This window comes from Schistocerca serialis, chromosome 2 (assembly GCF_023864345.2).
Source record: "Schistocerca serialis cubense isolate TAMUIC-IGC-003099 chromosome 2, iqSchSeri2.2, whole genome shotgun sequence".
Lineage (NCBI taxonomy): Eukaryota > Metazoa > Arthropoda > Insecta > Orthoptera > Acrididae > Schistocerca > Schistocerca serialis.
The window spans coordinates 369740673-369756830 of record NC_064639.1 but is presented as its reverse complement, the minus strand read 5'-3'; the positions used below and the strand labels follow the sequence as shown (position 1 = coordinate 369756830).

The following is a 16158-nucleotide window of genomic DNA, read 5'->3' as shown; positions in this document are numbered from 1 at the left end:
GACATCATTCGTGGTGGCCGTCGGGTGACTGCAGATGAAGTGTGTCGCATTATTTCTCTTAGTAAAGGCAGTGTGATCACGATTATTAAACAATTGGGGTACTCAAAAGTTTGTGCACGGTGGGTTCCAAGAATGTTAACCGATCAGAATAAAGAGGCAAGGAAAACAATAGCCTCCCAACACTTGCAGCGCTTCCGTTTGGAGGGAGATGAGTTTCTGAAAAAAATTGTGACCGGGGACGAAACATGGGTGCATTTTTTTGAACCCGAATCAAAGAGGCAGTCAATGGAGTGGCGTCACACAAGCTCGCCGAGGAAGAAAAAATTCAAAGCTGTGCGATCGGCAGGGAAAGTTATGGCAACAGTTTTCTGGGATACAGAGGGTGTGATTCTGGTTGATTTTTTGGAGCAGGGATGCACAATAAATTCTGTTCAATACGTTACAACCCTCAACAAACTTAAAGCACGTCTTCAGCGAGTTCGCCCAACAAAATCAATGGCAGATGTTCTTCTTTTGCATGACAATGCAAGACCACACACCAGTCGTCACACCTCTGACGAGATTGTCAAAATTGGATGGGAAGTTTTGCCTCATCCCCCATACAGCCCTGACCTGGCACCATCAGACTTCCATCTGTTCGGGCCACTAAAAGAAGCTAATCGTGGGATTCATTTTGAAGATGAGGAGGCCGTCAAAACATCCGTGCGTCAATGGCTTAGGAAGCAGAGCTGTGATTTTTACCGTGCTGGGATACATGCCCTTGTTCAAAGATGGACCAAAACTGTAGAGATGGGTGGAGATTACATTGAAAAATGACAAAATGATCCTCAATGTTGTGGTTTTCAACCTATGTAATTGCATTTAAATTTCCTGACAATTAAACGTAGAAAAAAAAATAGGAGGCATTACTTTTTGACTGACCCTCGTAGATCAACCACATTCTATTATCCTTGTCTTGCTTTTGCTGATGCTCATCTTATAACCTCCTTTCAAGTCTATGTTCATTCCGTTCAACTGCTCCTCCAGGTCCTTTGCTATCTCTGACAGAATTGAAATGTCGTCGGCAACCCTCAAAGTGTTAATTTCTTTTCCCGGAAATTTAATTCCTACTCCAAATTTTTCTTTGACTTCCATTTCTGCTTCTGAATTACATTGGGAATAAGCTACAACCGTGTTTCACTCCCTTCTTACCGCTGCCTTCCTTTCATGACCCTCGACTCTCATTACTGTCGTCTGGTTTCTGCACAAATTGTAAATAGCCTTTGGCTCCCTGTATTTTCCTTACTGCCTACAGAATTTCAAAGAGAGCTTTCCAGTCAACATTGTCAAATGCTTTGTCTAAGTATACAAATGCTATAAACATTTGTTAGTCATTCCTTATCCTGTCTTCCACAATGAGTCATGGGGTCAGTATTGCCTCGCGTGTTTCTACATTTCTCTGGAATCCAAACTGATCTTCTCCAAGGCCGGCTTCTACCAGTTTTTCCATTTTTCTGTAAAGAATTGATGTTAGTGGATTGGAACTATGGCTTACTACACTGACAGTTCGGTAATTTTCACACCTGTCAGCAACTTCTTTCTTTGCAGTTGGGATTATTATATCCCTCTTGAAGTCTCTGGGTATTTGGCCTGTCTCATACAACTCCTAGAGGCCGGATATTAGGTGCATATTTTATTGCCTAAGTACGATAACTTTGAATCTCTGAATCTCGGTAAGCGATAATGTTATCGGAAAATGATTCATGGTTCCAAGAAACCATCTTCTCAAGAAAAAATGGAAAGAATTCGACGGTATGCCATAAATAGAAATTACAGAGCTAGCCATCCCCGCAAGTGATATTGATCATGGTTTCTCGGAATTTTCTCAAGTCCGCCCAGGAGCAAATGACGCTTTTTTAAGCCGATTAAGGGCTATCACAGATCTCACCTAACGGGAAAGAACCAACCGATCTGCTCAATTTGCTTGGTCTGGAGAAAGTGTGCGATTCTTAAATTTTGACGCTTTACAGTAGAATGGCTATAGTATTACAGTTCTTCCTATAGGTTTACAATCGTTCGCTAGGGCAAGGAATATCCAAAGAACTTGACTTCTTGTCTCTGTAATCTATTGAGATACGATCCTCTGGAAAACTACATTTTCGCGAGAGGCTTTTTGAAGCATACAAGGTATCGAACGCAAAACCTAATATCTCATTGTGAATAAGAGGTACGTCTGATTTCCCATACACGGTGATAAGGCTACGGATCCTTTCTGAAAGACATAACACATTAAAAAAAACTTGAAGCACCCAACGAAAATTAGAAAAATAAATATAAGTAACAACATCGTCATGGAAACCAGGGCATAATTTAAAGCAGTGCTGCGTAGTAGCCGAAAGCCATTACGCCACATCAGAAGCAGCTTATAATACAGAGAGCTTATGATTTGGACCACGTCGGTTGTTTGCAATCTATCTCGGATATATGAAGTGAACGTCGAGTTGAAGAGAGTTACATCATATGGTAAGTCAACAGACATGTTAATGAAACCACATTTGGATGTGTGGACGGCTTACCTGGCCCTGAAGTAGTACTTGCAGGTTGTGTTGCTGGGGTAGCTGGAGGGGTACCTCGGCGAGAAGAAGCGGCCGCTGCGGGGGCCGTCCCCGCTGGAGAACAGCTGGTCGCACTCCGTACCCAGCACCGGTCGGCCGTCCGACCGGAACGAGCCTGCGACACCACATAAGAACAGCCGTCACAACACCAGCCCGCTCACGTCTGCCATCATTGGTCAATGGATGAACACATGACAGGGCAGGCCATTATTATATGGTGTACGCGTAGTTACTATTGCTCCTCTGCAGCTGCAGACTAACGTCTTTAGCGTCCTTCAGATTTTCAGGTCCAAGCCTCGACCTAACTGATATTTTTCTGGCTGGTATTCTTCCGATGTGTTGTTCCAACAATCTGTACCATCACTAATGCCAAAAAAAAAGTGAAATCTTATGGGATTTAACTGCTAAGGTTACCAGTCCCTAAGCTTACACACTACTTAACCTATATTATCCTAAGGACAAACACACACACCCATGCCCGAGGGAGGACTCGAATCTCCGGCGGGACCACTCGTACAGTCCATGACTGCAGCGCCTTGGACCGATCGTCTAATCCCGCGCGGCGCCACTAATGCGTTTCAGTACATACCGCTTTGTAGATATCCACACTGAACAAAATTAGTCATCACCTCAGGACAATGGCTTCAATTTGGTGAGGATGTGAGTCCACAAGATTCTTTAGGTATGCTGTAGCCAACTAAAACAACTCGTTCGTTATTACGTCCTCTAAGGGCTGCAAAGTTATGGCGATGTGCATGGCTACTCTTAACCAGATGTTCCAAACATCCTACATCCAAATGGTTTTCTATGGGTTTTGGATTGGGTTATTTAGGGTACCTGAGTGTTCCTCAATCAATGAATGTATGCATGTCATCCTGTTAATGTCTCTTACTTCCTAGAGAACGGAAGTTTCGTCAGCATTATCTTCCCAAAGATATAGAAGTTTGAAGAACATTTATGAGCAGCACCAGTAACACCATCAGTTGTATTACTTCTCACTAACTTCACTGGTTTCTATGGTACAATCGACCATCTTGCGAGCCCTCTGAAACGTGGGATGATGTCTAGAAAAAGAGCTTCCGGTAACAGCATTTAGCTTCTTTTTACGAGGGTTGCAACGTAAATAGTGGCAATTATTTATTCACAACCGATAGAAAAGAGTTACATCTTTGCACCTGTTACTGTCCTTCAATGTAGTCACCAGCGTTGTGTAGAACCCGTTGCCAGCGATGTGTAAAGCGTAGTATACCGTTAGCAGAGCCTGTTATGTTGATGGTGCGAATGGAGCGGTGTACAGCCTGTCATCTTTGGAATCAAACCAAAGTCACAAGGACTTAAGTCCGGGGAGTGTGGCGAATGGTACAGTACGTCCCAGTCCCATCGACCGAACAAAGCAGCCACAGCTTGCGCTGTATGCGCCCGCGCATTGCCGTGCAAAATGATGGGTGGGTTGCGCAGAAAGTGTCGCCGCTTCTTTCGCAAAGCTGGTCTTAGGTGATGCTCCAAAAACGAACAGCAATACTGTGCATTGATGGTCTGTGGAGGGGGAACGTAATGCGTTAGGATAACACCATCACAGCCGTACATGAGAATCACCATAAATTTAGACCGTTCCATTCGCATCATCAACAGAACAGGCTCTGCTAACGGTATACTATGCCTTCCACAACACTGCCAACGGGTTCTACACAACGCTGGTGACTACTTTGAAAGACAGTAACAAGTGCAAACACCTAACTCTTTTATATCGGCTGTGAATAAATAGTTGCCACTATTTGTGTTCCAACACTCGTATAACCACTGGTGTTACGTCATGTTACTTTTCTGCGAATGATACGACAGTCCATTTAGACATGTGGAAAAGTATGAAAAAGTACGAAAAATAAATAGGACATCATTCACGATGCGTCACGGGCACGTCCAAACGCGATAACTCCTTTCTATAATATGTCAGGTATGTGTTTCGACGCTTAGTACTTCGTTGATCCCGTACAACCGAATGGCAAACCTATGACTTCTCAGCCCCGTGACTTAAATCGGCACTGGAGTGTCAAATGACTGCCAGGTAACGGACCTAGACCGTCTGCTGCTCTCCGAAGAGAGCAGAGTGATCTTTCAAGAGGTAACTAATATTCTTCCGCTGAGTACATCTAACACTGTGTAGCATAGCTCACCAATCACAATTATAATACTGCTGCTGTATTTTCTTCCCATCACAGTATTCATGTCACGTTTTCAAGGAATACATCCAACAGATTATTTGACGTTTTTCCCGTGCAAAAAGATAATGATGACTGAAACTGAGTCTTAAAACGTTTTTTTTTTTTTGTTTTTATGAAGACGTGAGAGTCTCGTCCTATGTATAATTTATTCAACTGAAATATATAAATGTAAAGAAAGCTTCAAATAAGAAGTTTGTATTGCCTTGATCGCATGTATGTACACTAGTCTACTAGTTTCGGCGGGGCTAAGCTGCCATCTTCAGATCTTCTGACCACTTAGCCCTGCCGAAACTAGTAATCAAGTGTACCTCCATGAGATCAAGGAAAGAAAAACTTTACATGTGAATCTTTCATTACACTGAATTTAATAAACCTCTCCAGCAGACATTGTCAGAAATATACACTGAAGAGCCAGAGAAACTGCCTAATACCGTGTAGCGCCCCGTGAGCAAGCAGAACTGCCGCAACACGACTTGCCAGGGACTCTACTAACGTTTGAAGTAGTGCTGTAGGAAACTGACACCACGAATCCTACAGCGCTGTCCATAAATCAGTATGAGTACGACAGGGTGGAGATCTCTTCTGAACAGCACGTTGCGAGGCATCCCAGATGCGCCTAATAATGTTCATCTCTGGGGAGTTCGGTAGCCAGCGAAAGTGTTTAAACTCAGATGTGCGTTCCTGGAGCCACTCTGTAGTAATTCTGGATGTGTGGGGTGTCGCATTTTCCTGTTGGAAATGCCCAATGGACGTGAATGCATGCAGGCGATCAGACAGGACGCTTACGTACGTGTCACCGGTTAAAGTCGTTTCTAGACGTATCAGGGGTCCCATACCACTCCAAATGCACACGTCCCAGGCCATTATAGAGCCTCCACCAGCCTTAACACTACGCTGCTGACATGCTGCGTCCATGGATTCATGAGGTTGTCTCCATACCCGTACACGTTCATCCGGTTGATACAATTTGAAACGAGACTTGTCCGACCAGCCAACATGTTTCCAGTAATCGACGGTCCAATGTCGGTGTTGACGAACTCAGGCAACGCGTAAAGCTTTGTATCGTGCAGTCATCAAGGGTACACGTGTGGGCCTTCGGCTCCGAATGCCCATATCATTTGATGTTGCGTTGAATGGTTCGCACGCTGGCACTTGTTCATTGCCCAGTGCCGATATCTGCAGCAGTTTGCGGGAAGGGTTGCTCTTCTGTCATGTTGAAAGATTCTCTTCAGGCGTCTTTAGTCCCGTTGTTGCAGGATCTTTTTCCGGTCGCAGCAATGTCGGAGATTTGATGTTTCACCGGATTCGTGATATTCACGGTACGTACGGGAAAATCCCCAGTTCATCGCCACCTCAGAGATGCTGTGTCCTATCTCTTCTGCGCCGACTGGAACATCACTTTCAAACTCACTTAAATCTAAATAACATGGCTCTGTAGCAGCAGTAACCGATCTAAAAACTGCGCCACACACTTGTTGTCTTATAAACGCGTTGCCGACCGCAGGGCCGTATTCTGCCTGTTTGCGTATCTTTGCATTTGGAAATACATGCCTATACCAGTTTCTTTGGCGCTTCAGTGTGTAAGGCGTCAGGTAAACCCAACACCTTCCATGAAAACCCTGACATGATAAGCAAATCCTGTAGTATGTCACATAGCTTCAAATATATCGTGACATTAAATTAACCAAAGTAATACGAGTAACGAGTGAGCAAATGGAATACCACAGACTAACACAAGAATGCCTAAATGCATGTCATACCTTCCCACCGTGAGACAGACGCAGTTCCAAGGGGAGAAACGAGAACAGAAGCCGAGAGCAGAACCGTGTTAAGCTGGAAGGCCCTACGATAAGGGACGGACGGACAACCACGTCGACAGCTAACCGCTAGGACCACACCACCTGCAAGTTTCAGCGTGAGACTTTCTCGCGTCTCTGTTACGTTAGGACCACCCCCCAGCCCATGTTAAAAGCTAGAGCCCTCCAGAAGAACAGTATAGATCTTACGATAACGCTAAAAGGACCACACCAGCTGCAAGTTTTAGCGTGAGACTTTTTCGCGTCTCTGTTACGTTGCAAACTTTAAAAACATTGCCCCACCACGAAAAGTATAACGTTTCTAATTGGATAGACAGAATTTTTGTAGGCGGAGCTTAAGGTTAACATTGAGACCCTGATTGGTCAGATGAAAACACAGCCAGATAGTTTTTTTTAAACCTACTTCGGTAAATTGTAGTAAGGAGAAGTTAGTAGAGGAGTTGCTTAGGAGATGGCTAGGTGAGCGGAGCTGTGCTGCCCGCCGCCCCCTGACGAACACCGACAAGGTAATTAACGCACGCGATGCCGCATAACAGCGCATAAAGCTTCACTCAGAACTGCAGAAGTCTCATCTGTTACACCCCCTTTTTGCGTAATACTAGTGTCGATCGTCAATTAAAGCTCATGGTGTTCACATTTGCCACTTGAAGTAAAAATCTGAAACGCGATGATTTTTCTGTTATATAGTTATTGAGAAGCCACATCAGCCACTGTAATTTACGACAAGTTAGATAAGTAATTAAAGATAATTGAGGGTCACTGTAGACCATTTTGTTAGTTTTCTCTTTTGTGAAACTTAATTTAAACCTAGATTATAGATGTGATATGGCATAGGTCATCCTTCGATTCATTTTAGAACTTGGGATCTCATTCAGGGAATATTCGTTCACATTTTTGTTGAACGCAGTTGGTTTTTACCATCCTGTATTAAAACATTTCCTTTTATCAATAGTGAAATTTATAAACGATGTTTTGTGAGTTAAAATTTCCAATGGTAAACTTAACTGCTTTTTCGACGTTATTTTACCAGCTAACTAAAAATAGGAAAGCCTTGAACCCCTTCCACTAAATTTAGTTAGTATTAAGATTCTTTTACAGGGAGTGCAGTGGAGCTGATGCTGAAATCATTAAGTATTTGGTTATATCATCGTTAGTCTCACTGAACCCTTCTGAATTCTACATGTCATGTGTGGTCTGGCGTCTCCTTACCAGCAACAGGTCCCAGGTTCAAACTAGTCAATTCCCTAAAAAACATGCTCAGAGCGTCGTTGGGCGAAAGTGGTAGGGAGACACGATATAGAACAAACAGACACCACGCAGAATGTTAGAAGTGTATTAGTGTCAGGATATATTCGTGTACTGTAAAATGTTCCTCATCTGCTACTAAATCACTAGATCGAGTTCAAGCAGACTCGGTGTACATACCTTTTATTTTCTTCAAAAAGGTACTGTGGGGGTAAGAACTACCTCCCGTTCAGGTGGAGGTAAAAACAGAGTAACATAGACAGAGGGTGGAGGAGAAAACTGACAGAGGGGAGAGGAGATGGGCAGAGCGGGTGGAAGAAATGGAGAGAGAAAGGGGAGGAAGAGATGCGCAGTGAAAGAGGTATAAGGAGGGGTGAGTCAGAGAGAGGAGTATTAGATAACGGACAGTATTACGTCCTCTGGCCCTCGTCGCACTACATCCGTTTGTACGACGCGGTGTTACTACTTGCATAAACAGTAGGCGCTGCTGTTCGACAAGGCTGACACCAACGGCCACCCAAGCGGACACCGCAACCAACGTAACTACAATTCCACGCCTTCCGCAGTTACCAGTCACATGACTGATGACATTGTGTTACGCAGAAGGCCAATGAGCCAACAGCTTGTCATGTCGGCCAGCGGAAGCTAATTGTGCGGCTTGAATGTAGTCATGCGCTTGATAATATAACCTTTGCCTCTGGGCCTTTGCAGACAGTCTACGCTAAGTCCTCTGCAAGTTCACTGTACGACCAGCCCACCGTTGGAGTCCACACTAAGAAGCACGCGAGCTAATATTTACTGCAGTCTACGGAGAATGGTGCAGTTTCCAATACCGTGGATCTCCAGGAAGTCATCTTGGAATAAAACTTGATAGATGCAGATTTGTAAGAGAAACTCTCAGTTTTATACTGTATCGAGTTAGGTACTTGGAGACTGGAAGTTACCCGTTCCTGGAGGTGCTATTTGTATTCATTTATACAAGAGTGGTACGTTACATTTCAGTGTCCCGAAGAACACAGTTATTGTACTTTGATTATTTATTTGTTTACTTGTCTCAGACACAACACTGGCTTAGTCGGATTGGAGTGACATGCTATTGGACAGATAGTCACGTCGCAGCAGGCAGAGAGGGGCAGGAGGATGTGGACAGGGATGGAGAAGAGGGGATGGACAGATAGAGGGGTATGAGGCGATTAACGGAGAGAGTGAGAGGAGGAGACGAATATATAAGTAGAGGGCAGAAGGGGATGGTCAGGGAGAAGGGGAATAGAAGGTAGGCTGAGAGCGGGGAGAGGAGGAGATGGACAGAGAAAGGGGAGAGAGAATTCAGTTTTGTACGTACGAGTAAAGTTGTCGGAGGAAAGTTAGTAGCACATATAATTCTTGATTTGAGAAACACACGACTCATATAACAGGTGAATATTGCAAGCCGTACATACAACGAACATCACAATGGCTTGATGTAGAACTGAACAACGCCCCTATACAGTACAAAACCAATGTCTTTACAACAATTCGATATCGCTGGTGGAAGCAGCTGTAAAGTTTTAGATTTTTCACATCTGATATTGAACATGGTCAGCAGTAAACATTTGCACTGCCCCCTAGAGTTTCCACGGATCTGGTTTTGTGTTGGCATGCTATATTCCTCAGAAGGGCAGACATCTTTAGCTACTGTGTCTATGGTTAAATGTCTGATTTGCCATATCCATCACCAACATCCATACGTATCATAGAATATAACCCTCAAATTTAAGAAGATCGATTACCAAATCTAAATTGTAGTATTTCTACTTTCGAATGACATCGTGAAGTATTAGTCTATTTAGCATTGTATTTATACTAGGATAAGTCAACCAACGACGAAAATAATGAATGGTAGTACGCAGTGACCACCACACTCGTCAGTCATAATTTGAGTGAAGAGCAAGCAAATGAGTTCTGCTGTTTCAGCATGGTGGAGGGTCATGACAATACTTTCGAAAGACATTTGGCATCGAAAGTGAATTGGGAATAGAAGAAGGGAAATCAATGAATTTGGCTTCCTGCACGAAGTCGGTTGTCATAGGCCCCTGAAGGGATCGGCAACCCTTGGGACGGAGACACAGCGCACACGTAACAGTCCCAAGGCGTCGCTTCCCAGGACTTCGATCACCAGCCTTATTCGTATTGAAACCGGTACATGGTAGCGCAAGCGCCACCTGGGTTACTGTTCGCTGGGTATCTACTTCCCTCCCACGTGCGCGGAAATAGATCACAGGTGTACCTCAGCGCACCGGCTATTTATAGCGGCGCAGTTCTAGTCATTAGCGGTTCACCGCCGACGCTCTGGGTCCACTCATGTGCCGTCTAATCCTAGTCCTTCAATCAGAGTTCTCTAGAAGCCACTGTAGAGGAACTTCACATATTTCCCTGAGATCTTCGGCGAGTTTCGGCAAAGTGCGTTCTACTTCCTTCCCCGTGGGAAGCTGCATTGTGTTAGTCTCTACATCCCGTCATCTTAATTTACTTTGTTGTTTATCAGGCACACTCTTGACAGAGGACTAAGAGAGTTTTGTGTTAATTTTTGTGTGAAGAGATTTTTATTTTGTCAATGTCGTATTGTTTTGATCAATAACCTTTTTCTCTTCTTGATCTGGAACGAGTTCTCTCTTAGGCATTGCACTACGTGAGGTACAGCATCATTGATATCAGTAATTCTGAAACATGGTTGCAAAAAGCTGAAAATGAAATTAGGAAAAAAGGAGGTTCCCATAACTCATGGTGATATACACTCAGCCGCGCGGAGTGGCCGCGACGTTAGAAGTGCCATGTCACGGTATGCACGGCCCCTCCCGGCGGAAGTTCAAGCTCTCCCTCGAGCATGGGTGTGTGTTGTTCTTAGCATAAGGTAGTTTAAGTTACATTAAGTAGTGTGTAAGTCTAGGGACCGATGACCTCAGCAGTTTGGTCACTCAGGAATTCAAACACATTTGAAGATATACACTCAGTGGCCAAAAACCATGGAAAGGCACCGGACATGAAAACGGTTTTCACCTCCTGTTACCTATGCAGTGCGTTTGGCTCGAGACATTCCACGTAAAAATGGGTTCCTGGTGACCTCATTCAAGCCAGTTGTGGTGTGACTAGTACTGGACGAGCGGCCGCCTGCCTAATAGCACACTGTCTGTCACCCCATATGGCTCCGCGGAGGTGACGTGACGCCCTTTCGTCCATTGCTTTAGATATTTCTGTGTCACACTTTAAGCATTTCGAAAAATTGTCCCTGAAATGTAGAATACAAATCCGCGTTGTTGTGTAATTGTCGGTAACAATGACAACTTTCATCTTTTGCCTTCCCAGGTCCAAAGTCGGTTTACTCGCTACGTGATGCCTTGTTGATTTGACACCTGTCTGTAGCAGGATACTGAAGTACCATGTCTAATTTGCGTCATCGGCCGCACCTAGGTGCGACATTTCCTTGTGAAACACGACCATTCCTCAAAAGGACATGGCTTGCTGTGACTTTTGGCTGCTTAGTTTAGTACGTTATTACTTGACGAACTTCTTATAGGATAACTTAGATATATTAATTTTTAATGCTGATTATTAACAAATGTTTAATTACGAAGCAGACGCATCTTTAAAAAACACTAACGGAAAATAATCGCTGCCCCAGTAAGGTTTTGTGCTACATAAACGAAAGCTGGTAGGCATGTTTCTACACTCCTGGAAATGGAAAAAAGAACACATTGACACCGGTGTGTCAGACCCACCATACTTGCTCCGGACACTGCGAGAGGGCTGTACAAGCAATGATCACACGCACGGCACAGCGGACACACCAGGAACCGCGGTGTTGGCCGTCGAATGGCGCTAGCTGCGCAGTATTTGTGCACCGCCGCCGTCAGTGTCAGCCAGTTTGCCGTGGCATACGGAGCTCCATCGCAGTCTTTAACACTGGTAGCATGCCGCGACAGCGTGGACGTGAACCGTATGTGCAGTTGACGGACTTTGAGCGAGGGCGTATAGTGGGCATGCGGGAGGCCGGGTGGACGTACCGCCGAATTGCTCAACACTTGGGGCGTGAGGTCTCCACAGTACATCGATGTCGTCGCCAGTGGTCGGCGGAAGGTGCACGTGCCCGTCGACCTGGGACCGGACCGCAGCGACGCACGGATGCACGCCAAGACCGTAGGTCCTACGCAGTGCCGTAGGGGACCGCACCGCCACTTCCCAGCAAATTAGGGACACTGTTGCTCCTGGGGTATCGGCGAGGACCATTCGCAACCGTCTCCATGAAGCTGGGCTACGGTCCCGCACACCGTTAGGCCGTCTTCCGCTCACGCCCCAACATCGTGCAGCCCGCCTCCAGTGGTGTCGCGACAGGCGTGAATGGAGGGACGAATGGAGACGTGTCGTCTTCAGCGATGAGAGTCGCTTCTGCCTTGGTGCCAATGATGGTCGTATGCGTGTTTGGCGCCGTGCAGGTGAGCGCCACAATCAGGACTGCATACGACCGAGGCACACAGGGCCAACACCCGTCATCATGGTGTGGGGAGCGATCTCCTACACTGGCCGTACACCACTGGTGATCGTCGAGGGGACACTGAATAGTGCACGGTACATCCAAACCGTCATCGAACCCATCGTTCTACCATTCCTAGACCGGCAAGGGAACTTGCTGTTCCAACAGGACAATGCACGTCCGCATGTATCCCGTGCCACCCAACGTGCTCTAGAAGGTGTAAGTCAACTACCCTGGCCAGCAAGATCTCCGGATCTGTCCCCCATTGAGCATGTTTGGGACTGGATGAAGCGTCGTCTCACGCGGTCTGCACGTCCGGCACGAACGCTGGTCCAACTGAGGCGCCAGGTGGAAATGGCATGGCAAGCCGTTCCACAGGACTACATCCAGCATCTCTACGATCGTCTCCATGGGAGAATAGCAGCCTGCATTGCTGCGAAAGGTGGATATACACTGTACTAGTGCCGACATTGTGCATGCTTTGTTGCCTGTGTCTATATGCCTGTGGTTCTGTCAGTGTGATCATGTGATGTATCTGACCCCAGGAATGTGTCAATAAAGTTTCCCCTTCTTGGGACAATGAATTCACGGTGTTCTTATTTCAATTTCCAGGAGTGTATATCTAAAAGACTAAGTCTATTGAAATTTTGTGCCAGTCGCGTAAGAGTGACGCTACTAACTCCACTATGAGGATGCAAATCAAGTCTGCTCTAAATGCACGCTATAACAGTCGTGAGCGATAGTTACCTTTGAGATTGAACGTGGTGAGTTGATGTTAGCCAAGAATGCCTTTAAGGTGACAAAGACGCCATTATCAACAATTCACTGAGCTTGAAAGAAGTCGTGTTATAGGGCTACGAGAAGCTGGATGTTTCTTGTACGATATTGCAGACGGACTTGGCAAGAATATAGCCACTGCATTTGACTGCTAGCAGTGGCTATCACGGGAATATACCGTTGCATGAAGACCGTGCTCCGGACAGCCACCTGGCACTACCGAGGGGGAAGATCATTGTGTTCAGCGAACCGCTCTGCCGCATCGTTAGGAACCTGCAGCAGCTGTTTGTACAGTAGTTGGCATCACAGTGACACAACGAACTGCTATAAACGGGTTTCAGCTCCTAGCCAGACGCAGTGTAGCACTTGCTCCACTAACCCAAACCCACCGCCATTTGCTTCTTCAGTGGTGTCAAGCGAGAAGCTATTGGAGGGCAGGGTGTAGGTCTATCGTGTTTTCTGATGAAAGCTGTTTCTGATTCGGAGCCGGTTATAGCCGTGTATTGGATACAAAGATGCAAGTTGAGTGCCTGCAACGAGCCTGTCTGCATGCTAGACACACTGGACCTGCACCTGGAGTTATGGTATGCTATACGATTTCGTATGAGAGTAGCAGAATTCTTGTGGTTATCTCACGCACCCTGATTGCAGTTATGTGCAATAATCCAATTATTCCACCTGTTGAACTGCCATTCATGAACAGCACTCCAGGATGAGTTTTCCAACAGGACAACGCTCACCCACATATCGCTGTTGTAACCCAACATACTCTACAGAGTGTCGACATGTTACCTTGGTCTACTCGATCACTAGATCTCTCTCCAATGGGGCACATGTGAGACATCACTTGACGACATCCAGAACCAGCGTTACCCGTCTAACATGTGTGCAACTATTCGCAGCAGCAGCCATATTGCCTATGTTCGTCTGTGAAAATGGACTCGATAAGCAACCTGAGCTATCAGTAAACGGAATACAACCTGCATAACATGTGTGCGTGTTGTATGAGTGTCAGTTTCACTGTCATTTAAGCCCTCGACAGATCGTTAAATGAAAAACTTAAAACTAACATTTGGATAAGATATCTGACTGCGTATTTGAATTCACAAATGATACAGAATCTGAATAGTGCAACGGAATTTGCTGGATTATAGTACATGACAGGTTGTGGCGTGTCAGTGTCTCTCTTTTGGCCCTAAGTTTTGCACTCACTGCTTTAGGTGACTGCCTTTTTCCATGTGGTTTACAGCAATTCGCAGCAGCATGCAGCAGCAGCGGCTAAAGTTTATTGTTACTAAGAATGAATATGATAAAAAAGAGTTTGCTTGGCTCCTGTTAACTACTAAATAACTTGTAAGAAGGGATTTCATGAATTAAGTCTATTTAAAACTTCATAATTATCGTAACCCATAACCAATAATCAATAATAGATAATGACAATAACATAATTATCAATAATGGCTGAGCGCCAGATTAACATAATATTTCAATTAAAAGTTACATTAACATTTAATAACCACAGCATTAATACATTAATTAGATATAGAGAATAATTATTATTATCTGGAGGATAAGGAGACTTCATTAACGGACATGGGATTTTTGCAAACTCGGACCAACAATCACGAGCCCAGCCCTGTAATGGCTTTTGCGCTATGCTTGCGAATTTTACCTTGAATTCCATCTTCAAAAGTAGTTAAGCCATCTAAATCTCTCCTGGCTATATAAATGATATCAGGCCCTTAGTGTTATAAGATCTGCCATCACCGACGTCAGGGCAGCGTGACACGCCTTCTGTCTCCAAGCTCTCAACCGACACTACTACTGCCACTCTCGCAGACAGAACTCGTCTCACAACAACGTTTAGAATTGCGCTCCCATGTTTCGCCCTCAGATTGTTACTATCGATATCTGAGTGCTTACACAATGCAAAGAATAGCGTTGAGTTTACTATATTGTTCTCAATGTAATGGAGAGTTCTGACACACTCCTTACATCCGTCCCTATATTGACCGACCAAGCACAATAGTCATGGAACTCTATCCCACAAACTGACTTCCGTCACCTGTACGACACAATTCATTCACGTTTGCCTCATTACATTCACCATTATACTCGGTACATCCGGTATTAATGTACCAGTCGTGAATCTTCATCTTGCAGTTATATAACCTGTGATCTTGCAATGTTAATCACTTAAATATGTTACCTAAGCAAACGTGTTCCCGAAATTACATTACTTTACATTAATTATTTTTGGTGTTTCTATGTTTCTTCTGTCAGTGATTTATACACAGTTTTTCTTTATACCCGTGGATACTTTTATAAATAAATGCTACTGTCACAGTGGGCAACACAGGAAGTGTACTAATTTCGCGCTAAAACTGAAGTCATTGTCGTAAGAATCCTTCCGGTGCAGCTTGCAGGTGCGTTCGGCCATTTTTACGAACAGGATTCCCTCACGAGTAATCTTACTTGTAATTCCCTGAAACTGCTATCACAGAGCAGTTGAAATAGCTCTCAAGCTTATTTAATCTTATTTTAGGACAGAAAAGACTATAATTTGAGTTGTTCGTGCATCTCTTCTTCATATCTCAAGCAGTGCAGGATGATAGTGACTAGTTTCAGGCTTTGCTTGTTTTCACACGCTACCTATTACAGAGAACAAACTGTAATGTGTTGATGCCTAGAATGTGGATAATAATGGTATCAGTAATAATATGGTTCAATGGTAACTACTGACGTCTTTTGTATTTTGAATGCGTTTGGTGCCACCAGTCCTATGTATGTCATCATCATTCTTAATGTAGCTCAAACGTGCGTTCAGGGGATGCCATAATTGTACGATGGCTATTCGAAAAGTAAAGTCCGATCGGCGGTGACATGGAAACCACAGCGGAAGACAAAAATGTTTTATTTGCAACAGTTTGCGACACGTTTCAGCTAGTTCTGTATTAGGTGCCGTTCCAAGTTAGACATTTGTCGTAACGTTGTAC

The 16158-nt window shown here is 44.7% G+C and overlaps 1 protein-coding gene across 2 annotated transcripts in view; it reads right to left on the bottom strand.

The window, feature by feature from the left end:
- LOC126455553 (cubilin-like) overlaps positions 1-16158 on the bottom strand; it is a 686613-nt gene that overhangs the window by 199356 nt on the left and 471099 nt on the right. For both annotated transcript variants that reach the window (XM_050091307.1, XM_050091309.1), the window contains exon 6: positions 2556-2709. In XM_050091307.1, the coding sequence (XP_049947264.1) occupies positions 2556-2709 (154 nt within the window). The remainder of the gene's footprint in view (positions 1-2555; positions 2710-16158) is intronic.